At 46.0% G+C, this 23186-nt stretch overlaps 2 protein-coding genes across 3 annotated transcripts; both read left to right on the forward strand.

The window, feature by feature from the left end:
* The first annotated feature begins 607 nt into the window (after positions 1–607).
* On the forward strand, positions 608–4747 carry LOC134044941 (uncharacterized). Its single transcript, XM_062494471.1, has 8 exons — positions 608–671; positions 1537–1669; positions 1814–1870; positions 2093–2180; positions 3199–3319; positions 3637–3689; positions 3807–3881; positions 4418–4747. The coding sequence occupies exons 1-8, from the start codon at positions 608–610 to the stop codon at positions 4547–4549; spliced, it is 723 nt and encodes a 240-aa protein (XP_062350455.1). The 3' UTR covers positions 4550–4747.
* IVD (isovaleryl-CoA dehydrogenase) lies at positions 4560–19460 on the forward strand. Of its 2 annotated transcripts, XM_062494468.1 has the most exons (13): positions 4560–4724; positions 4897–5003; positions 7892–7981; positions 9273–9324; positions 11949–12118; positions 13527–13620; positions 13871–14007; positions 14532–14628; positions 15706–15799; positions 16909–16990; positions 17457–17561; positions 18203–18275; positions 18373–19460. In XM_062494468.1, the coding sequence occupies exons 1-13, from the start codon at positions 4685–4687 to the stop codon at positions 18504–18506; spliced, it is 1275 nt and encodes a 424-aa protein (XP_062350452.1). In that variant the 5' UTR covers positions 4560–4684; the 3' UTR covers positions 18507–19460. The 2 variants fall into 2 exon arrangements, with proteins under 2 accessions (XP_062350452.1, XP_062350453.1); XM_062494469.1 differs by lacking the exon at positions 4560–4724 and having other exon boundaries at positions 4880–5003.
* The last annotated feature ends 3726 nt before the right edge of the window (positions 19461–23186 follow it).

The raw sequence follows: 23186 nt of genomic DNA on the forward strand, positions 1-23186 counted from the left end.
ATTTTCCACGTTTCAGTTTCAGGGTTCTATTCTGAAATTGTGATAGTGAATGTTCAGGTGGGTGTTTAGGCAGCCAAAGTCACCCTCAGGCTGGAACTGCAGCATCCTCCTCAAGGAGCTGTTGGGACAGATTACCCACCCATTAAGAAAACCACATTAGCAAACATTCCAAAAATGTCTTTCAGTCAGAAAACATTTTTTACAGATGCTTCATTTCACCTTGCGGCATTAGAGGGCAATTTTAGTACCTCACACATCAGCAGCACCGGCACCCTCACAGCTTTTGACTCCTACAACTCCGCACAGACGGCCACACACCCTTTGATCTTCGGGCTTCGAGTGCCCAAACCAGAGGGAGAGGGAGAGGGAGAGGGAGAGGACTGCGCTCCGCCTTACCCTGAGTGTAGGAGCCTCGCCCGCCGCGGGCTCCCCCGTCATGGCGGCCAACGCCTTCCCTCACGGACGGGGCACGAGCGCCCACGCCCTCAATCCCCGCTCGCGCCCGCCCCGCGCTCTCGCTGCCTGCGCCGCGCCGCCGCGCATGCGCAGACCCGCCCAACCGTCCCGGCGCGGCCCGGTTTGAACGCCTGAGGGGAGCGCGGCCGCCATGGAGGGACGGCTCTCCCGCATCCCTGTGCACGGCCGGTTCCACCGCCCCGAGCCGTCCGCAGGTGAGTGCGGGACACGGAGGGACATCCGGGGGGCACGGCCTCCATCCCTGCCTGGCTACGTGGTGGCTGTTCCAAAATCTGATTAGAAGCTTTATTCCACTGTTTTGTCCCTATTAAGGGCTTAGGTTAACGCTCAGCCTGCTGTATGTATCCTCCACCGGCTGAAGGCAGCGGCCCACTGATATGAAAGATGCTTCATTCGCAGTCTAATACTTTTCTGAATCTTTTAGTGCTCTTTACAGCACTTTGTAGTATAAGTGGGAGGCACGCAGGATTAGCGTTAAAAACATGGGAGCTGGGCTGTATCGATGGAAATTCCGCGTTGCTCTAATGTGAATATGCTTATGGATATGTCATTTGAAAAGTACTTAACTTGATGGACAAAAAGACGCTTCCTAAAAACACTGAGTAAACAAAGCTTTATAGATTCAAACAGTTGTGATTTAAGAGAAACAAACTCTACATAAATTATTATTTTCGTATCTATTCACTCATAGTAAAATATGGAGGTCTCTTAACAGAGTTTCGTGTGGGCTGTGTTTGTTTTGCTTCCAGTATTGAACAACAACCTTGTGGCACGATGTCTGCTTGATGTGGAGACTTTCTTTATTGTATATTATAATTTTAAACTCTCATTAGTGCTAGCCCGGTAGTTGTATTTTAACACTGTCTACCTCTGACCTATTTGTGGCTTACTCTGGACCCTTTACTCTGGGTAAACTTTAGGACTGCTCTTAGTGACTTCTACCTTAAAGTCTCCATTCTAGTCAGATGTATCTGCTCTATCTCAAATTAAATGCTTAAGAGACATTAAGGGAGGTTACTTCTAGGCTGTGGTGTTTTCACAGTTGTCTTTTTCTCGCAGAATTGCCAACTGCCTTTCCTTCAAAGAGAAAATGTGTCAGCAAAACATCAGGCCCAGAGTTCAGTGGAGTTCCCAATCTTAACTTTGCCTCAAATGTTCCAGCAGACAGTGTCTTCAAGGCTGCAAACCAAGGGTAAATCAGAGCAAAATATCGATGGATTTATCTGGCACATGTCCTAAAGATGGCTCAGTTTGCTCATTTTGTCAAACTAACAGGTTTGGTGATCTGCAAGAAGATTTTAGTCTTCTGGTAATTGTATTTTATCTCTCTTTTAAGGTTGTCTAAGTCTGTCAAGAAAGTGGAGCCAGTTTCAAAGAAGACAGTGGCAAGACGGTATTTCCTTCCCATTTCTGTTAGTCACCCTTGTGCTGTGGTGTTCCCCTGTGGAGGGTCATGATGAGCTCTCACCCATGTGCAGCTTTCCTGCCAAGTTTGCTAGTTACATCTGTTGGTCAGAAACAAAATCAAACGCTTAAAAAAGGGCATATTTGTGAAATTAGGAGGTGTGCAACACTGGTGTTTTTTCCCCTGAGTCTTTGCTCTTTAACTCTGCAGCCCTGTCAGCAGATTCCAACTAGAAGCAGAGCTGAAAAACAAGAATCAGTTGGTGGAAACACTCAAACAACAATTAGCAAGAGGAGAGGTAAGGATAGGAGAGAAAAATAAATAAATTGTTGAGTAATTTCTGTATTCTGGTCCATGTTAAGGATTGTCTTACTCGTTTTCTTGTCTTCATCAGAATGTCTTTGTATTCTTCTGCAAGTTGTTTTCCCATCTCCTCAGCTCTGGGGAGGCCAAACTGGGAATATTTTGTCTGTTTCTGGGCTCCTGGTACAAAAGAGATATGGGTGTACTGGACAGAGTCCAAGGAAGGGCCACAAGAGATGGAGGAAAGGCTGAGAGAGCTGGGACTGTTCAAGGACTTCTGTTTCAAACAGACCTGATTTTGTGGAATCAGGTTTAGATGCAGAATTAGCACTTGACTGATTATTCCCTGGCTCTCAGAGATAACTCTAGGATGTGCTTAGTACCACCTGTGTCATGCACAGGAGGCCCTCCTGGTAACTTACATCTGTAAAATCTCACTTTATTTTCCAGTTCTCAATCTGTGGGATGATCATTCCTCTTATCTAACAGCTTGATTTTCTTAAGAGCCTCTGAGACTTCCTATGAAATGTTCCCAAAGCTTCTGACATGATCAGGCAGATCACCCTAATCCACATCTTTATTGATCCTCTTGGAGAATTGCATTCAACTTGGGAGGTTGATCAGCTTTATCCAATTGCCTGGTAGTATGTGGATTGTGTAGGGAATAGTGCTGTGGCTTAAAAACATAAGACAACCTTTTCTTCACAGTGTTTATATGCATTATTTATATAAATGAGAGGGAGCACAAGATAAGATAGAGTTGCCTAAAAGGAATTCCTCCATGATCAAATTTTTCTAATAATTGCTCTGATATGTGGATGTAATAAATGTATTAATCCTGTCAAGAAGCAGGAGCAAGGACCTGAAACATCCTAATTTGCTGTGGTGGTAGAGTCAGAATGCAAGGTCTGATTCTTGGTGCCAAGTGCAGCACTTGTGAAGTTGTTAGTATTACTAAGGAGAAGAAAATCTCCTTGGAAACTTGCCTCACATACAACCTGTGTTTATGGCAGGGCACTATTAAGTTAAGGGAGTTAAAGAAGGAGAACGAGAGGCTTGTCCATGAAGTTGAGAAGCTCAAGAAAATTCAGGAGACTTGCATGACTATTTTGGAAAGCAGAAACATCAGTCCTGGTAAGGAGTTTGCACTTTGCTTTCATCCTGATACTCCTTCAGAATATTTTGGTTTGCCTTTTTTTTTTCTTCCGTTCTGATTATTCATAAGAAATTTGGACTGTAGTTCCTTTTTTAGGGAATACTGCTGGAATTCCAGGGTTTGGGGGAGTTTTTTGTGGCTTCAGAGAAAGAGCTGTTTCCTGTAGTAGGCCCTGGCCTACCGGATAAACTGACTTAGTATTTCTTGCTGTAGAAAGTTACTTTGGAAAGCTGTTTGTTCTCAGAGTAACGTGTGTATTAGGGATTCACTAATGCACCCCCTGAATTACTTACAGATAGCAACATAGAGGAGGAAAAAGAGACTCGCGCTTGCCGGGAGAAAACAACAGTAAGAAAAGCTTTCAATGGGCTTTGAGGGGTCTACCCTTCTCTCCTGATGCTGAAACAGCTGAGACTCACATTTATTTGCATCATATCAAAAGTAATTTTCCTTTTGACTCTTCAGATGCTGACTAAGAAGGTTACAGAAGAGTTGATGGTATTTTGTCACACAGTTGAAAAAGAGAAGGAGATGCTTGAGGTAAGACTGACTCGAACCAGGCCCTCAGGGAGGTTATTTCGCTCCTCCCAATCCTTCTCCGTGTGAACTAGATGAAAACCTGCAGTATTCATCTTTTAACATAAATACACATGTTGAATAAACTGTTGTTCCTCTTTTAAATAGAGGGATCCACCACCTGGTTGTTATTCTGGAAGTCAGATACTTTGATTTCAATTGGAAATTGTTGCAGAGCAGTGACTCTGGGTAATCTCTGGGGGAACTGAGAAGTGTGCAAGTGCAAGTGGCTTCTATGATTACCTATATACTTAATGACCTAAAATAGTAATTACAGTTCTGTAGTTCTTGATAAGAAGCCCAGGAGCTAAAATATAACTTATAGGATACTTCCTAAATTTCGGTCATAAATAAATTTAAATTTTCCAGAAAACCAAAGTAAAAGAAATGTCAAACTTATCTTAGTTTGGGAGGAAGAGCTCAGATGCTTTAGGACTTGGCTTTTGCGTTCCTTACTCTGGTCACTCAGTGACCAGTGCACACCACTGACTTCTCCACAGACAGCGATGGCCAAGTGGAAATCAGCACAAGAGGAGAACCAGCGTGCCCTGGAGAAGCACTCCTACTTCCAAGCTCAAATTAAGGAATGGACAGCCATGCTGGAAGGGCTGGAGAAGCTCCTGGCAATGTGAAGCACGAGGATGGACTGGGATTTTTGCCGTTTCACCCCTAGTTCAGCGGTCCCTATCTGCCAAGCCTAGTTCCTGCGTTTGGCGATCCAAACTCCCCGGCGGGGCAGCGACGGAGGGTGGGCTGAGGCAGCAGCGATGGCCGCTGATTGTGTCGGGCGCTCGCCGCTCTGTTCCGGTTTCTGCCGTTCAGTTTATTAAAGGCGCTGCAAGGACGCGGGGCTCAGTCGCGGCCGCGCCGGGAGGCGGGCGCTGGGGCGGGGCGGGGCGGGGAGGGCGCTCCGGGGCCGGGCCGCGCCTGCGCGCGGGGCCGCGTCGGGGAGCGACCATGGCGGCGGTGCTGGGGCGAGCGGCGGGCGCGGCGCGGCGGTGGCGGGCGCTGGCGGTGCCGCGGCGCGGCGGAGCGGGGCTGGCGGTGGACGACACGGTGAACGGGCTGAGCGCCGAGCAGCGCCAGGTAACGGCCGGGGCGGGCCGGGCCGCGCCGCCCGCGGGGGGTGTGGCGGGGCGGGCCGGCCCCCATTGGTCGCGGCCGGGGCGGGCCGCCCAATCCCCGAGCGCTCGGCGGGGGAGCGGCCCGGCCCGCGCTGCGGGAGCGAGCGGCCCCCGCGTCAGCCTCGGGCCTGTTGGATCGGCGATGACCGTCAGAAACGGGATCGCCACAGGAACGCTTTGGTGGGGTCGCGTCGCATCCTTCCAAAGGAAGTGTTTGTTCTCCCAGTTCGTTCTGCCCAATGGGGCGTTTAAAGATTTAGGATCGTTCTTGGAACTCAGTGCAGGTTATGGCTTTCCTGTAAGGGGCGACGCATCTCTGTTCTGGTGGCCAGTGTTAGGAGCCCAGGGAAGGGCAAGAGCTGGGTCAGGGGAGGTTTAGGCTGGGTCTTGGGAAAAGGATCTTCCTCCAGAGGGTGGTCGGGCGCTGGCACAGCTTCCCAGGGAATGGTCGTGGCCCCGAGGCTGCCGGAGCTCAAGGAGCATTTGGACAACGCTCTCAGGCACAGGGTGAGCTTCTTGGGGTTTCCTGTGCAGGGCTGGGAGTTGGACTTGTTACTGAAAACCTCCAAAAACGCTGGGGAAAATAAGACTAACGCTGTCTTTAGTGTTAGTGGGTAAGGCATTACTTTGTTCTTGACCAAGAGGTGTTTGTGTGGCTGATAAAGTTATGGCCTCCACACCAACCCAAGACACAAAACTTTTTCACTTATACATTTTTAGCAAACAAAGAAATTATGTTTTTTTTTTCTAGGCTGCATCATTCTCTTTATTAATTAGTATTCTGTCCTCTATTTGTTATTGATTTCTTGCTCTTCGTGCTAATCTGGCCCACTTTCTTTAGTCCTTTTATAACTTTTTCTCCAATGGGGAGTTTGAAGCCTAGAAAGCTGCAATCTCCTCTGTGTCTTCCGGTCACTCCAACACGACTTTGAAAGGCCGTAAATTTAAGATCCCAGGTGTCCAATCTTCAGCTCCCTCAGGCTTCATTTATTGGAGCTTCTCAGGATTAGTTTTACCAGACTTAAGGTTTCAGTGATTTAACGATCAAAGTATCAATAAATGTCTGTCAAAAAGAAACTTAACGAGTGCTGACTACAAGTGAGCATGCTTATAATTAATTAAAGAAGCTAATGAAAAATTAGTTAGGAAGGTTACATCATTTCCAGCAAACTGATGATCCTTGTGGGTCCCTTCCAGCTTGGAATATTCTGTGATTCTACGATCCTTAGCTTTGCTATGTTCTTCTGTGTGCAACAGCAGCCAAGTGCTGACCATTCCAGATGTATTCCCTTCTGCCCCTTGGGCTTGGGGTGAAGGGCAGTGTCTTCCCAGGGCTGCTCCACACAGGTTCTTGCCAGTGAAACACTGCAGCTACAGCCTCACTTTCCAGATAATTCTGATGGTGCAAGCACATGGATGTGTAAAATAAATGTACTTGTTCTTCTTTCTTGCTACAGAATTATTCCTTGACACATTTGTGTTCATGTTTATAGCTTTACCAGCTTGAACTGATGTTTCTTTGTACTTCTTATTCAGAAGATGTAAAAGAAGGTGTAAAATATTCCTCTTGTTCCTATCTGTCTGATGGAAAAGCTAAAGAGAAGAGATAATCAGAAATAATCTTCAGTAATATTAGTGAAACTGTGAATTAAAAGCAATCTAACTGTTATGAACTGGCTTAGAGTATCAGGGCTGCTTGTCTGAGTCCATCCTCAATCTCTAATTGATGAAGTTGTGTTTTTTTATTATGGTTTTAAGCTTGTTTTAATTTAAGTTCTTTGCTGAAATGTAATGCAGTCAGCTTTGTCACAGTGGCAAGATATCTAATGTCTTTTGGGATTCTTTTTAAGTTTATAAATCTAGCAATGGGGAGAAAGCTTGTTTGATAGTACTGGAACCCAGGGTCTCTGTCACTGTGGAAATTTAACATACCTTTTCAGTTGTAAAAAGGAGGATGCTTAGGTTTTGGGGCTAAGACAGACAAGCATGGGCGTATTCTGGTTTGTTGCTTCTGACCCTTATAGAGGTTCTGGTTTAACAGCTCAGGGTTTCAGTCTCTAAAGCTGTTGCTTCACCAGAATTAATATTTTGGAATAAAGAACCAAAAAGAAAAATAAATACTAAAACTTATTAAACTCTACCATGAGATCCAGACCAAGTTTTTTTAATTTTCTGTTAAAAACATTTAAGATGCTGTATGTATTTTGTTAGCATGCATATAGACTCTGTAGCATGCATGTATGTAAGTGTTCTGTGTTTAAAATTTAGAAAAAAATATTTTGGCTTTTTAACACTTGGATCAATGAACATTCCTGGCTCTATCAAATTTCCCCACTGTAGAAGGTAGTAAGGTAGATAATGTAGTTCCAGTTTGATGCGCAAACACATTTTGTGTCCCTGCTTATTATAGGCATCTGCACATAATTAGATGATGCTGTAAGCAGCTACTGCATGGAGTTAGCACATTATAAAATCAGTTCATCAGCTTCCAAAGTTCCCTGCCCAAAAATATGCCTGGAACCCCAGTGGAGGCAGGAGTTCAGGAACATTCTCTCATGTCAGGGTACAATTAATGTTAAATGCTGAGAGGGACTGAAGTACATCAGCTCCTTTTTACAAGACTAAAGAAATGACCCTTTTATGTCATATTTTGGCCAGTAACCTGAATCATGTATTTCCTCATGGTCTTGTGCTTCTGGGTTTGGAATGCTGGAGTGGCCTGGTGAGGGAATGTTGACAGGATCCAGGGATAGAAGATGGAAATATATTGCTGAGATGTAACTGATGTTTTGGTTTTTTTGGTTTTTTTTTAATGATAACGGATGTGTTTTTCCTCCCCTTTTTTCCCAGCTTAGACAGACCATGACAAAGTTCTGCCAAGAGCATTTGGCTCCAAAGGCCCAGCAGATTGACCAGGAAAATGAATTCAAAGGCATGCGGGCAAGTATTTCATGTATGGTTCTGAAAGCCTCTCTGGGCTTTGATCTCTGCATTAGTCCAGACAATCCCAAGCCACACCACAGGAACATGTGCATTAACTTTTCAAACTTAAAAGCCACAGGGAAAACCTTTTTTTTTTTTTTTATTTCCTGTTTTATCATTTGTTACCAACTTTCAGCAACCTGGGGCAGAACCCAGCAATAATAGTCATAATAAAGATTGATAATGGTCTCGTTTGGATTCTTATTATGGGATTTCTGCCTGTCTGTTCTGGCTCTTTCCCCAACATGTGCTTTGTATACTCCTGGCTCATTCCTTTTCTTGGATGTGAATTTCCTCTCAGATTTGCTGTGAAGATATTGTGTGCAAAAGCTGAAATGTGGCGTTTGACTGTTGAGCTGAAACTTGCCTTTCTAATAAACCAAACAAATTCTGTGCCACGGGGTGCTTTGATTGATGGAAATGAGAGATCTGACTATTGGTTTTTATAAGCTCCACAAGACTCAAAAAGCTCTAAACATCTGCCAGGATTTCCCAGAGCTCTGATGTTGACATTTCCAGGGATCTTTGTGCAGCTTTGAAGTGAAGTGTATAAATTTAGCCTGGCATTCCAGATGTCATCTGGAGCTATTGTATGATACGTTTTGAAGTCTCTGGAGATATTCCCTGATAATTATTGCTGGACACCAAGGCCACGTGAGAAGCACTCACTTATGTGTCCATCACATAGCAGAGGAAAGGAGCAGCAGGGACATGGCCCCACCAGGACACATGTGGACCTCCCTGGTGACATCCTCCTTTGCTACTGCATTCTGTCATGGCTGTACATTCCCATTTATTTTAATCTCCCCCAAGGAGGCTTCCTTGGCTTTAGTTGCCAGCTCCTATTTTACTGGAAGAGTTTTAAAGTGCCAACTCATAGTAACGCTTCATATTTCCAGGCTTTTGGTTATGAATAGTTTATACCATTACACAAAGATTTTCCTTAGAGTGGACAAAGAGTTTAATCTTAGGCAGTGTCCTTCCAGAATTAAGTTTAGGCATGTGAATTTTCACTGAGTTCCACAAACTCCTCCTGTTTGTAGCATAACTAGCGTCCTTAAATCTGTGTGGTTTCTCAGTTCTGAGGATGGAGCTGCACTGTGGGAGGAACAGGTATTAGGGATGTATTTGCCTCATTCTCATGATATCTGGCAGATAAACAGATGTGTCCAGTGAACTACCTGGGGAAACTTGTTAAGCTGGTGCCCAGACTGCCAGTTTGGGCTGATTGCTTGTTCTGTGTTTGTAGGACTTTTGGAAGAAACTTGGAGAACTTGGAGTTCTGGGGATCACAGCCCCAGGTAAGTCTCTTCTGATCTTTTACCTTCTGGTAGGTGATTCCTCAAATGAAAGAGAGATTACTTAAAGTCTCACTTTCCAGTTCACAACAGCCTTTTCTGTGATGTGGCATCCATTTTGTCCTATATTTGTGTTTTTAAAAACTCTTTTCCAACTGTTTTTCTTCTTCTCTGACTTTGAATCCTTTTTCATCGATAGACAGAATGTCTTTCACAATTTAAAAATGCTGCTCTGAAACAGTTTCTCCAGAGGTAACATATGTAGCTCAAACTTATTTGTGCCTTTCTAACTTGAGGCAATTTTGAAGAAGGCGAGCTAGAGATTAAAGTATCCCAGAACAAACGTCCATCTGTAATGGGAGAAGTTAAAGGGTCTAAAGTAGTGCCCTGAAAAGCTGTGATAACTAATGGGGAGCTGACCACAGCCAACCAGTTGGAAAAAATCAGGGGAAATCTTATTCAGCCTTGCTCAGGTTATTGAAAAGTGTTGTGATGAGTGTTACAGATAAGTGTGAACGTGCTGAATGCACCAAGGCAGGGTAATGAGGAGAAGCCCTTAGTGGAGAAAAGCAGCTGATGGGGCCTTTCTTCCCCCATGGAAAAGTGTGTTTTCTAGATGTGACTGGGCAAAGGCTCTGCAGAATCCAGCTGAATAGCAATGCATTGGAATAATGCCTCACTTTCAGTGCTGAAAGACTCTGCATTTCTGCTTTCTCTCTCTCTCTCTCTTCTTCCCCATTTAGTGCTGCTCCTGTTTTTCCTCACTCTTACCTTCTTTCTTCTTTGATGTTGTGCCTGAGGCTTACAGCAATTTCCCACACTATAAATAAGGCATCCCCTCACAAGTCCTGTCCTTCTTGATTTTCTCAAAGGTTTACCTCTCAAACTCTCCTACGCCCAGGGTTTTTCACTTTATTTTGGATTGTGGAATTGCATGTTTCTTTATTGACAGTGGTTTCGTTGGAGGAGACTGGGATTTTGGGTGTGAAGATCCTGTGGAATCTTAGGAGGATACACACAATTAAATGGCATGTTTGGGCACTGGTGCATCAAGTTTATTAAAGGAACATTTTGAATAGCAGTGCTGTTTGTTTTTTTCTTAAAACTAAGATAACCGTGGTGTTTGTAATTTTCCATTTGTTTTATAAAGTGCAAAGTGAAGAAATGTAAATATGTATGGAATATCATATCATGGAATGATAATACAGGCATGTCATATACAAAGAGTAGCTTTGAAAGAGCAACATCATTGGAAATCACACCAGTTGTCTGGCAGGATTGTTTTCCTGTTCCTCTTGTGGTGCAAAGCAATCCTGGATTTGTGCAGGATTGCACAGTTACCTCACCTTTCTTGAGGCAAAAGCACCAAACCCAGCCAATATATAAGAATTAATAAAAACCCCTCTTGTTTTGGTATACATGAGAAATTGTTAAGCCCATCTTTTAGGATACTGATATCAAACCCCTAAACTTAGTTTTGTGGTAGAGAAAGAAGATTTTAGAGGATAAGGGGCCCTACAGATAAAGGCAGGAGTCAAAATGAGGGACATGGGAGGAAAGGCTGCATGTGATGCCAGTGGCTGTGGTGTTAATTTGAGGAATTTGGGACAGCAGCCCCCTAGAGCTGTGCCCTTTGGTCACTCTGAGCATGCACAGATTTACTCTTACCCTTCTTGCTCTTGCTTGCAGCCTCCACATTGATGACAAGTAAGTGCTCCCAGCTTATCTCCCCAGCTGCTTCTCAGCATTCATGTCCTGTTGTAGTGCTTCTCTTAGCAGTATAACCACTCACTTCCTACCTGGAGAACCAAGCTTTTAGGTTGGGAGGTGACTGTATTTGTGTGTACATAAATGTCTTTAGAGTACATGTGTATATAAATGTGTTTAGAGATACATTTGTATATATTTATATAGGCTGTTGGCTCCTCAAGGCCGTTACGCATTTCTCAGCCTTCTCTTTTTACGTGCCTTCTCTGTCCCTGTTCTACTGTGGGACTTTAATCTTTACTATTAGTTTTAGTCTCAACTCCATGTGATTAGCTGGGCTCCCAGTGCTGCTCTGTCTCACTTCATCCTCTCTTGAAATCTACATGCTTGTCAGTGATAAATTACTTTCATGGATCATTCTCCTTCTCAATAGGCCACTCATCAAAGTTCTGTGGGCTTAGAAAAGTCCTTAGTGCCACATTTTTGAGCAGTTTGAGGATCTTTCTCTTGTTTTGGGGCTATACATGGATTTTACAAATCTTGCCTGTGTTCCTTTGTTCTCACCTTAAGAGCACTGCAACTTGGTGATTTAATCTTTGTGATAATACTAAGGTTGATAAGGAGTCATTACTGTGCAATGGCAGTAGCATGTTCAAGATGTGTCCTTGTGCATATTCTACATATAAACTATGCTGTACAAGTCAAGTGTGGATTATGCTGGAGACAAAATATCCTCGTGACTTTAAGATGAAAAAAACAAAATTCAGAGAGGATGAGAAAAGCCCGGAGTGCCCAGCTCAGGGTTGACAACAGTCAAATCCAGAAGCATTCCAAATGTCTTGGATTTCATTGGAGACTGAGGCCAGCCCTGGGATCTTGTGCACATGGTGGGTAACATGAGCTTTTTCCTCTCTTCCTAGTGGAATACGGTGGATCTGCCCTGGGATACCTGGATCACGTGCTGGTGATGGAGGAGATCTCTCGTGCATCAGCGTCCGTGGGGCTCAGTTACGGGGCCCACTCCAACCTGTGCATCAACCAGCTCGTGCGCAACGGCAACGAGGCCCAGAAGCACAAGTACCTGCCCAAGGTATGTGGCTGGAGGAGGGGCAATGCTGGAAAGCATTTGGGTTTCTGGCTGCAAGGATGACATCTTAAACACCAGCAGATTTCAGTGACCAATAGGAAATACTGAACTTGCCAAACTTGCCCTTCTCTAGCTTGTCCATTTTTATCCTGTTAATCCATGTTGACCTCATCCCATGCCCTAGTCCTTGTCTGCAGGCAGCACAGCCCAGCTCTCTGGAGCTGTGTTACTAAGGGAGGGCTTTGAGGTGGCACTGGAGAATATTCTTTCAAATTCCCAAATCATTTTGAGATCTCTGAATGAAAGTCACTGCTTTCGTATTTTATATTCTCCATTTCTCTCTGCCCAAATGCTTTGTTTGGCTGTTAATTAACTACATCATCACTTGGGGCATTGATGTTGTAACTCAGAAGCATATTAATTAGATTTCAGTTTTTAAATGCATGTAAAAACAACGAGCACATTGAATCCCAGCTACTGAGATTATCAGTGAAATTATCAGCACAAAAAACTTGATTTAAATTATGTGCAAAGTACAGTGTCACTTCCTCAAAGCACTGTGCAACCTGCAAATGTGTAACCCCAAATTGTCCTCCTTCCTCAGGTGTATTTTTAATGCTTCATTCTCTGCCTTTCAATGAGATGTGAAGTCACTTCAGTTCTGACTTGTTTTGGCTCCTAACAGAGCACAAAAAGGTGCTTAACTAGATTTGAGCAGTACATGGGGACTTCTGTAGCAATGCACTGATGGTTTGAATTGGTTGAACATATTTAAGCATTGAGTCTGGTTTTTTAAAAAAGAAGTAGAGGTCAAAAGGAGAAGAAGATGGATAAAAGTACACAGGGAGGAAAAAAAAAAGGCAAGGAGAAAAGGGCAGGATGAAATAACAGTGAAGCGGAAGCAACAGCTCTGCCAGAGCCTGGTGTGAGCAGGCACAGGAGGAGGGTCCATCTGCTGCTGTGAGGTGAGTGTGGGGGGACTGGGCTATGAGAACATTGCAGAGAACTTTCCCATCCCGTTTCACCCCTTCATTTGCCTTTTGTGTTCACCAACTCCTGTTTGTGTAAAAGGGCAGCAGAAAGCCCAGGCGGGAGCTGGGGACAGGCATATGGCTGCCTGCATGGTTCCTTGGCACCTTCCTCATGTGTTGTGCAAGCAGGGCTGTGCTTGTCTAGCTCAGACAGCTGAGTCACCCTTTTCATCCCACTGGGATTTGGTTCTGTTCCCTCAGCGCAGCTCAGGCGAGCTCCTTGCTCAGGCTGTGCTGCGAACAGCAGCTCTTGTTTGACTTCTTGCAGAGAACAACAACTGTGGAGGTTCAGTGCAGGAAGACAGGTGGGAGGGCTAAAGAGGTAACAAAAACAATGCTGCTGGTCTTCATCTGTTGCTAATATTTGTCTTTTCTTCCAGCTAATCAGCGGGGAGCACATTGGAGCCTTAGCCATGAGCGAGCCAAATTCTGGCTCTGATGTTGTGTCCATGAAGCTGAAAGCAGACAAGAAAGGTAAAGCCTTTCCTGTGCTGCCCAGGGAGGTCCTGGAGGCCCCATCCCTGGTGGTGTTCAAAGAACATTTGGCCGTGGCACTCAGTGCTCTGGTCTGGTTCACAAAGTGGTGATGGGCCAAAAGTTGGACTCAACAATCTTGGAGGTCTTTTCCAACATAAGTGATTCTGGGAAGCCTGTTGGGAATAAATGGAGCAGGAATACCAGTGTTGCTGTCATGAGCTAACAGATTTAATCTCTTGGTTTCCAGGAGATTACTTTGTTTTGAATGGGAACAAATTCTGGATCACCAATGGGCCAGATGCGGATGTTCTCATCGTCTACGCTAAAACTGACATGAACGTTGTCCCAGCCTCCCGAGGCATAACTGCCTTCATTGTGGAGAGGGTAAGTATAGTCATTCCCACAGGGATTTGAAGCAGAATCCTTCATCCTAACTGCCTTGTCTGGAAGTCAGCTGGTTTTCTTTCCATAAATGCCAGCCTCTTCCTCAAAGACAAACTACTTTCTGCCTTTCAGGCAGGAAAGGAACCTTTAATAAAATAAAATCTGAGATCAGTAACCTTCTGATGGACATAACTTCATTATTGGGATAGTTCAGTTACAGGCAGAGTTTCCAACCCTTGCTGTAGGAGAGCCTGTGTTGGCAGCTGTCCAAATAATTTATTTATTTGCTGTTTATGTGCATTAGAAAATGGGTGCACAGGGTTTATATATGTGTGTTTCTCTGTCCATTTGCTTTCTCTGCACTTGCACTTAGAGACCTGGTCTTGTTCTTAGGTCACTTTATCTTCCTCCTGGCACCCTACGCATGTTCCTGTGGTCAGGGGAATTTCACAGATCTCTCATGATTTTCTTTAGTCTGTTGGAACTAAGATGAGAAGTGTACTTTTACTGCCTTGACTTTGCAGGGAATGCCGGGTTTCAGGACAGCCCAGAAGCTGGATAAGCTGGGAATGAGAGGGTCTAATACCTGTGAATTGATCTTTGAAGACTGCAAGGTCCCCGGTGAGTTGGGTTCAAATCATGGTGGTTTCCTCTATTCTTGATCAGATAAATTGGATCACTAATTACACACATGTTCAGCCCATGACCTGGAGGGCTTTGCAGATGCTTATCTGCTCTCTGGCAGTCTCTGAGGGAGCTGGTGGAGCTGGAAAAATGCAATCTGCTGGATTGCAAGGAGGGAGCACATCCTTTGTCAGGTCACTGCTCTTTCACCCTCGTGGACCTAGTTCTTAACCGCTGCTTCTCCAAAGCCTTGCTGAGGTTTCCCAAGAAACTTGTTTCTGTTAGAGCTCCTGTCTTGTATGGAGGTGAGCTGTTTTGTCCTGAAGGTTTTTTTTCCACTGGAGACTTTCCAACAGGCTTTTGTAACATGTCTGAGTTCTTTTGGGGCCAGGGCCTGAAAACGGACATCCGTTCCCTTGTTAGTACAGCAGAGGCCTCTGTAATAGCAGTATTCATTATTCCAGTGGCAGTTTTTGTTGATAGAAAATTTCCAGCCTTTCTAGTGCAAATGGAGATGATGTCTTATCCAGAATCATAAAAATTCCTGATGGCACATTTGCAGAGCAAGGAGCTTTCCTACTCCATATATATACCTTCAAAAGCTAAAGTGGAAGAGTTTCAGCTGAAATCTAACATTTCTGTCTTGGATCCCTCCACCCTGAAATCATAAAAGCCGGTGCCCCAGTGCTCTGATCATGTCCCAGAAGTCATCCACAGGGAACAGCATGTTCTCGTGGAAAGATGGTAACATGGAGTAGCACCTCACTGCAGTGGTGGAAGTTAACACACTTGGCACTCTGGCCATTAATGCTCCTGCTGATCTTTGGCTTTGGAAGCTGAAACAGTTTTTTTCCAGGAAATCGTTTAGGCTATTCAGTCACTTTTTATAGAATGACAGAATGGTTTGGGCTGGAAGGAACCTTAAGCTCATCCAGTCTTGTCCCCTGCCGTGGGCATAGACACCTTCCACTGGCCCAGGTTGCTCCTCTCCCCAGTGAGCACAGGCCCTCAGTGAGCACATAACTTGTCTGAGTTTTGCACATAAATAAATCACTTTTCCTTTGCTCTTTGCAGCTGAGAATGTCTTGGGGACACTGAGCAAAGGCGTCTACGTTCTGATGAGCGGATTGGACCTGGAGAGGCTTGTCCTCTCTGGGGGCCCCCTGGGGTAAGGGTTTGTCATCCTTTATAGGTTGTAAGGCCAGAAGGGTCCTTGGTAATCACCAAGCCTGGTGGGGGTCCCTTTAGGGCCTGCAGCTCTTGGTAGGATGGATCCTGGATGGAGAACTGGGTTACTGGGGCAGCAGAAGAGGAGAGGCTGGGTCAGATGTGGGAAGGAAGCAAGGTGCAAGGAGATCCTATGGCGACAGGGTGTCCCAGTCAAAACCAGCACAGCTGCTGGACTGGACTCTCCTGGAGATACTTAAGGCTCTCTCAGCAGCCACCACTCACTCAAATGTGCTCCACCTCATCCTTGAGCTCTCAGCTCCTCATGCAGTGGTTTTCCAATTTGAAAGCATCTTTGTGGAGCCCCCAGTGGGGGGCAAAGGATGGGAGAAGCAATGCCAGAAGGAATGTTTGCAAGTCTGCCTGCCACTATCCACTGACCCTCTGGTGCATGCTTTGGAAATGATCATTCTTGATTAAAAAAAAAAATCCCAGAGATACAAATCTGCTTCAGTCCCCAGTTCCTGGTTTGTGTATCCTTACATTATTACTCAGAGAATAACCAGCTCATTTGTGTTATCAATTCCTTGGAATCTAACACACTACCCAGAGACTTTCAAACTGGCTTGTTCTTCATTTATTCAGTCCTTAAGCTCCCCAGTAATTATTGGCACCCCACGTTTTGTCCTCCCAAGTGGTCTCTCTGGGCTAATCCTCTTGTGGAAAGACCAACTTCCACAAAGCAGGAGGAGTATTTTTTCCCCCTCCTTGTTTTCACCTGTGCTTTATTTTATGGTATTAGCTGGTACTCCTTGAGTTGAGGGGCTCTAGCAACACAAGCTATCCTCTCTGTGGTTGTGAGAAAGCTCTTCAAGTCTCAGTCCCCTGAATTAAAAGATCAGACCTTCCCATAGGATGTCCCAAATGAGCACCCAGGACAAATACGGAACCTTTGGATTTTATTCTTGGCTTTGTTTGAGTGGAGCTGTAGGAAGACAGCTGCATATCACTTTAGCTGTGAGAACTTTTTTGCCTTGGGTTATACTTCCAAAGTTAAATCACTATTAATTAATAGTTCTGCTGTTTCCCTTTTCCCTCTGTTCTTCATAGGCTCATGCAAGCTGTTCTTGACCATGCAATTCCATACCTGCATGTCAGAGAAGCATTTGGACAGAAAATCGGTCACTTCCAGGTCAGGCAGAAAAGGAATTGGGAATTTTTGTCCTCTTCTCTCTTTAAAACTGAGAAGACTGAGAGATTTGTTGTGGTGGGGGCTTTGCATGGAGAAGGTCACTTGCTGTTTATGCTGGGGCTGCATGATGTGATAAGGAGCAGCCTGGGCTAGTGAAAGGTTCCTGCTCATGGCAAGGAGATGGAACTGGATAAACTTTAAGGTCCCTTCCAACTCAATGAGTCCTGGGATTCTATGATGTGGTAAAAAAGTTGAAAGACCTCTGAGCCTGCTCCCCTGAGATTGCTGTTGGTGCTTGAGGGACTGTGACTGATATCTAAGGATCTGTGATTAACAGAACCTCCAGCTCCCTCCTATCTGCTGGGTCCATGTCTCCTCCCACGTCTAGTTTCTCTGAGGTGTTTTGGGGAATGGGTGGTCCCCTTCTCTCATGTTAATTAACATCCCTTGTCTTCGGGCCGTGCAGCTCATGCAGGGCAAGATGGCAGATATGTACACGCGGCTCATGGCATGTCGGCAGTACGTCTACAACGTGGCCAAAGCCTGTGACCAGGGCCACTTCAACGCCAAGGTGAGCTCAACTCCTACCTGGGCTGTGTGTCTTGGAGCAATTTCTTCAGTCCCAGAGCCTCAGCTGGGGGGAGCTTCTGTACAATGAGTCCCCACAGCCCAAAGGGTCTTATTTTTACACCTGAAGTATCTTTTTTCACTCACAAATTAAAAGCAAGCCTGCTTCTACAAGGCAAGAGATTTAGCAGCATCAGTAGGTGTTTATTGGAAGCCCAGACAAATGTCCTGGCTGTTGTAAGGGCTGTAGCAGTTGTTTGAGGTGTTGTCACCTCCACCTGTCACCATGCCTCTGTTAGAGGAGGATGTTGAGTGTTTGACAGTGGGAGCACAGAGCTCTGCATCCCGAAGCAATTCATGTTGACCTCCTGGGGGATTGATGGGCCTTTGTGAGAAAGACAGCTTTTTCTGGTGCACTTTTTATTCTTTTCCTTCTTCTGTCTTCATGTGGCCTTTACACACCTGCTGTGAATGTTCTATAGTAACAGGGACACTGCTGGAGCTCCCTGTCCCTGTGCTTTGTGATCAAGTAGTTCAGGGGTCTTAGCAGATGTCTGCAGAGTGATGACAGTGTGAGGGCAGCACAGGGACTGGAGACAGGCAGGTGACACCTTTCCTGACTACCCTATTGTGACTGTCCCGTAGGACTGTGCCGGAGTGATCCTGTACTCAGCAGAGTGTGCGACACAGGTGGCCCTGGATGGGATCCAGTGCCTGGGTGAGTCACTGATAGCTGGGCAGAGCCAAGCACAGTGTGAGAGCATTTCTCTGAAACTGGGGACAAGGAGTGACTTGTGGCTTTTTTTGCGTGGCAGGTGGGAACGGTTACATCAATGACTACCCCATGGGGCGCTTCCTGCGGGACGCCAAGCTCTACGAGATCGGGGCAGGCACCAGCGAGGTGCGCAGGCTCATCATTGGCAGGGCCTTCAACGCCACCTTCAAGTAACACTGCCAGTGCAGAGGCAACACAGTGACCACCACGAGGCCTTGATCGCAAGGCTGGAGTGCACAACTCGGCTTCTTCCTGCCTACCATTCCAGCATTGTCACTTGTGGAGTCCCCTCTGTCTGCTCTGGGAGCAGATGCTGCTGGACTGAGCTTAGACAAAGTTAATCAGAGGGTTCATGGAAGGAAAAGTGTTTTTTCTCTTTTGTGATAATCCTGATCATGGTGTGCATGAAATGCTGATTCTCAGCTTTGCAAGGCAGAGGTTTGTCCCCCTCAGCAGGCAGGCTGGCAAGGGGTGTGCAGCCATTCCTGCACACAGAAAGTCGACCCAAACCCACCAAAATGGACAATGAGGGAACAGCTTTGTTCTTTCCAAAAAGCCTGGAGTGCCATTAAATAGTTAGAATTTAGCATATTGCCATTGGAAGGTGAAACTTCCTGCTGTGACCTTCCAGTGGGATTAATATCTTCCATTTTGGGAACTTGACACCAACCACATTGTGGGGTTGCTATCATGAACACTTAAAATCATCTGTGCTCAAGCAGCGTTTTAGGTGCTTATTCCTAAAACCTCCTTAAATCCCATGTATGTTTCTTTGGAGAATTCCTTTCCTATTTACAGAATTCCTTTCATATTCTGTCTGCTTCTGGAGTTATTTGGGTGCAGGCCCGAGTCCTTGCTGCGCTGATTGACTGCTCCCACCAGGTCATTCTCTCAGAATTGTCGCCATCCATCACTCTGGGGACATTTAACACATCAAAGCTGTGGCATCTGTGAATGAAACAGGCAGAAAGGGCTGACTTCTTTGGGTTTTGGTTCCCTCTGAAGGTTGTTGTTTTGACCAAGCATGTGCTCACACTCCCAACTCCAGGCATCTGAGCAATGTGTTTGTGAGTGATCTCAGTGCATCTTGTATCCAGCAAATTAGGGCTTCTCCAGCTTTTTAAAGGAAATCACACAGCATCCTGCCAGCCTTTCAGTGTGAATCACAAATCAAAAGGGGCTGCTGGAAATGTGATTGAACAGTTAATTAAACAGTTGCCACGTAGGCAGCTCCCAGCAGTGTTAACAAAACTCACCTTCAATATTGTGTGTATTTTTTTGGTTGTAGTTGACTCCTGTCTGTACCAGGTGACAGTAGATTAACACAGAATTTTAAAATGCCACAGATTGAAGACAGTTCACTTTCTTGAATTGCCAGGTAGGTCACCAAGGGTTTATGTATTCAAAAAGAGCCAGAAAGAGCTTCTGAAGTTGTGGTGGTAGCACCTTCCTCCAAACCTTCATATTTATTCAGCCTCAGTGGGTGGCTGTCACTCAGGTAGTATCCCAGGGTTTAATTTTTGGCCTAAACCTCTGGATAGAAGGTGGACAGAGGTGCTTTGTCAGGAATATTTTGTTCCACTGCATCTGAAACTGCTGTGGAAGTGAACCTTGAGGTGCACTTCATATGTGAAATAGTTGGTGCATTGCTGACCACAGATGTAAGAATTTAGTTATGTGACCAGACATTTATGTTTTATCACAAAATGATTCCTGGATCACTGTTAACATCAATTCCTGCCAGAGGAAGTTTTCTAGGGAGTGTCAGAGCCATGACAGGATAGTGCAAGATTTGGGTTGTTAAAAATAGGTTTTCTAAGATGGAAGGAACCCAGAGATTTTTAAACCTGTCCTTCAGTACTGGAGAGGTCTGGTTTTAATACACATAATAAATAATGCCTTCGCTTTCCAGCCTGATCAGCACCTTGGAGTTGAAGGTAAAATGAATCAATATCCAACAAATCTTTGGACAGGGGCAGGGACAGATTCATAAATCCTCAGCAGGGTTCTGTTATTCAAATCTCATTCCCTTCCACAGCAGCTGTCTTAGGAAAGGGATAGGAGAGCTTTTTTTTGGGAAAGAGGGTTAATCTTTGTACTGTACTAATAAAATAAGCTTTTGCTGTGGCCTGTGCTCTTGGCGGGGGGCGGCCCAGCCAAGGGGAGGTGCAGGCTCTGGTACCCACCAAAGCACATTCAGTCTGACAGCAGCAGCAGCTACGGTGTTGCTTTCCCTGCATATCCCTCTGTTCCCAACCATAGCTTTTCCCTATAATTCTCATTTAAAAGAAATACATTTACAGAGGTCATGCAGGCTGTGCTTTAGCTCCTCTGGATAGCAGCAGAGCTAACAGGGAAAACAGGGGGTTGTGCTGCTGGTTATCATCTGAATGGTTTCTGCTATGGATATGTGATGGAAATTGTCCTGGTTCGACAGCCTTTAGCTGGTGGCAGGGCTGGATGTGCTGCATCTTCCCTGTTTTTCAGGATCCTTGCCCTGTTTGCAGCTGGCTGGCCACTGAGCAGAGAAGGCATGGAGAGCAGTGGGGGGAATTATTCATGAAGGTATGCAGTGGGTTGACCCTGGCTGGGTGCCAGGCACCCACCAAGGCCTGTCCATCATTGCCCTCCACAGCTGGACAGGGAGAAAAAATATAACAAAGGTTCATGGGCAGAGATAAGGACTGGGAGAGATCCCTCACCCAAAACTGTCAAACAAAACTGACTTGAATTACAGATGTTAATTGAATTTGTTGCTAACAAAATCAGAGCAGGATAATGAGACATAAAAAAACTTTAAAAACATCTTTCCCCCACCCTTCCCTCCTTCCATGCTCTAACTCCTCCCCCCACAGATGCGCAGGGAGACGGAAATGGTGGTTACACTCATTTTGTCAAGTTGTTTCTGCTACTGCTCGGGGAGGGGAATCCTTCCCATGCTCCAGCACGGGGTCCCTCCCACAGGAGACAGCTCTCCATGAACTTCTCCAATGTGAGTCTATCCCATGGGCAACAGTTCTCCATGAACTACTGCATTGTGGGACATTCTTCCACAGGGTAAGTCCTTCAGACTCAGCCTGCTCCAAGGTGGATCCCCCATGGGTTCACAAGTCCTACCAGGAAACCTGCTCCAGTGTGGGCTCCTCTCTCCATGGGTCTGTAGGTCCCTGGACACGCGGGCTTCCTCCAGGTTCAGAGCCTCCTCTCAGGCATCCCCCTGCTCCAGTGTGTGTTTCTCCACAGGCTGCAGGTGGGTCTCTACACACCCATGGCCCTGCAGAGGAACAACCTGCTGCACTATGCTCTGTACCACAGGTTGTGGGGGAATCTCAGCTCTCACCTGCCCCTCCTTCTGCACTGACCACACCACACCTTGCTGTCTGCAGGGCTGTTCCTCTCACATATTCTCACCCTACTCTTCTCTGGACCCAATTCTAGCTGCCCAATATTTTTTTTTTCTTCTTCTGTATGTTATCCTAGAGGTGTAACCACCATTCACGATTGGCTCAGCCTTGGCCAGCAGCACGTCCGTCTTGGAGCTGCCTGGAATGGGCTCTGCTGGCAGTGGCAAAACCTCCTGGAAGTTTCTCACAAAAGCTACCTCTGTAGCCCTGTGGCTACCAAAACCTGGTGATGCAAACCCAGTACAAGGTAGCAGAGAGTTTATTTCAGCAGTGTGGGATTTGGAATGAGATTCAATTAGTGACAAGTTGCACCAGGGAAGTTTGGGTGGGATATAAAGAAGAATTTCTTTACAGAAAGAGTGGCACTGAAAGGGGCTTTCCAGGAAGGTGTTGATGACCCCATCCCTGGAGGTGTCCAAGGAATGGACATGGCATTTAGTGCTCTGGGCTGGGTGACAAAGTGGGGGTCAGGCACAGGTTGGACTCAGCAATTAGCTTGTGGTAGAAAAGTCAGGTTCACACTGAGCTGAGGAACTGACAGTGTTTGTTCCAGAAACTCAGGGGAAAAGTGGGAAATACAGTGGGGAAGATGGGCTTGGACATCTCCAGTGTTCTGCCTCCTGAGTCTCAGGGCAGAAGGGACAACGTCTCCTTCCCGTTTTGGAGAGAACTTGAGTTTAAACAGAGGCTGTGTGTGTGGGGCTGCCCACAGCGTGAGGGAGCTGTTTGCTTAATGAACACATCAGGGACATGGTGTTAAAAATCTGTTTGTGAGGTAAAACTGCTGCAGAGGGTCTGTGGGGCCAGCTGGGCTTACAGCCCATTTGTCCAGGGAGCCACAGCCCCGTCATGGGGCTGGGCTGTGGTTAAAGCAAATCTTGCCTTGTCAAGCGAGGTCAAACCACACCAGGAGGTGCAGGATGTGGGAGAGGAACTCGTGTTTGCACAGCATCTCAGGCAAGGCAGTAGCTCTCCCCGATCCTCCACAGGTCTGAAACCACCACTGGGTGCAGTGGTTTACCTCCCAAAAAAGAGGTCCTGAGTCCCACTGGGGCTGCCAGGTGGGATTGCCAGCCTACTGCATTGCTGTGGGATCACTGGCTCCCTCTCAGCGGCTCCCTCTCAGCAGCTCCCTGGAGAGCTCCTCTCTTCTGTCCCCTGCTCTGTCCCACTGCCTCTCCCTCCTGCTTTCAGGGCAGTGGGGAGCTTGTGTGCTCGTGTAAATGTGGGACACAGGATGTGGTTTCTTGCCCGTGGAGCTGGTCCATGAGCAGAAGGGAGGCTTTGGTAACCTATGGCAAGGATTATGTTTCCCCTCCCGTGCTGGGCTTTGAGCAATTTCAGTACAGGGTGACACATAACGAAAGTGTCATCGCGTCCTGATTTCACTGTACAGAGGCGTGCTGAAGCCAAGCCCTACGGTGATGCTCCAGCCCTTTTTATGAGCCTC

Source organism: Cinclus cinclus, chromosome 6 (assembly GCF_963662255.1).
Source record: "Cinclus cinclus chromosome 6, bCinCin1.1, whole genome shotgun sequence".
Lineage (NCBI taxonomy): Eukaryota > Metazoa > Chordata > Aves > Passeriformes > Cinclidae > Cinclus > Cinclus cinclus.

What these genes read in the sequence shown, in the direction of transcription:
- IVD (XM_062494468.1), top strand. Translation starts at nt 4,685, where the DNA reads ATGGCCGCTGATTGTGTCGGGCGCTCGCCGCTCTGTTCCG. An exon ending in CTGCCTTCATTGTGGAGAGG is followed by an intron (nt 14,008 to 14,531) that starts GTAAGTATAGTC and finishes TTGACTTTGCAG; the next exon opens with GGAATGCCGGGTTTCAGGAC. An exon ending in CTCTCTGGGGGCCCCCTGGG is followed by an intron (nt 15,800 to 16,908) that starts GTAAGGGTTTGT and finishes TGTTCTTCATAG; the next exon opens with GCTCATGCAAGCTGTTCTTG.
- LOC134044941 (XM_062494471.1), top strand. Translation starts at nt 608, where the DNA reads ATGGAGGGACGGCTCTCCCGCATCCCTGTGCACGGCCGGTTCCACCGC. An exon ending in AACAATTAGCAAGAGGAGAG is followed by an intron (nt 2,181 to 3,198) that starts GTAAGGATAGGA and finishes TGTTTATGGCAG; the next exon opens with GGCACTATTAAGTTAAGGGA. An exon ending in CTTGCCGGGAGAAAACAACA is followed by an intron (nt 3,690 to 3,806) that starts GTAAGAAAAGCT and finishes TTGACTCTTCAG; the next exon opens with ATGCTGACTAAGAAGGTTAC.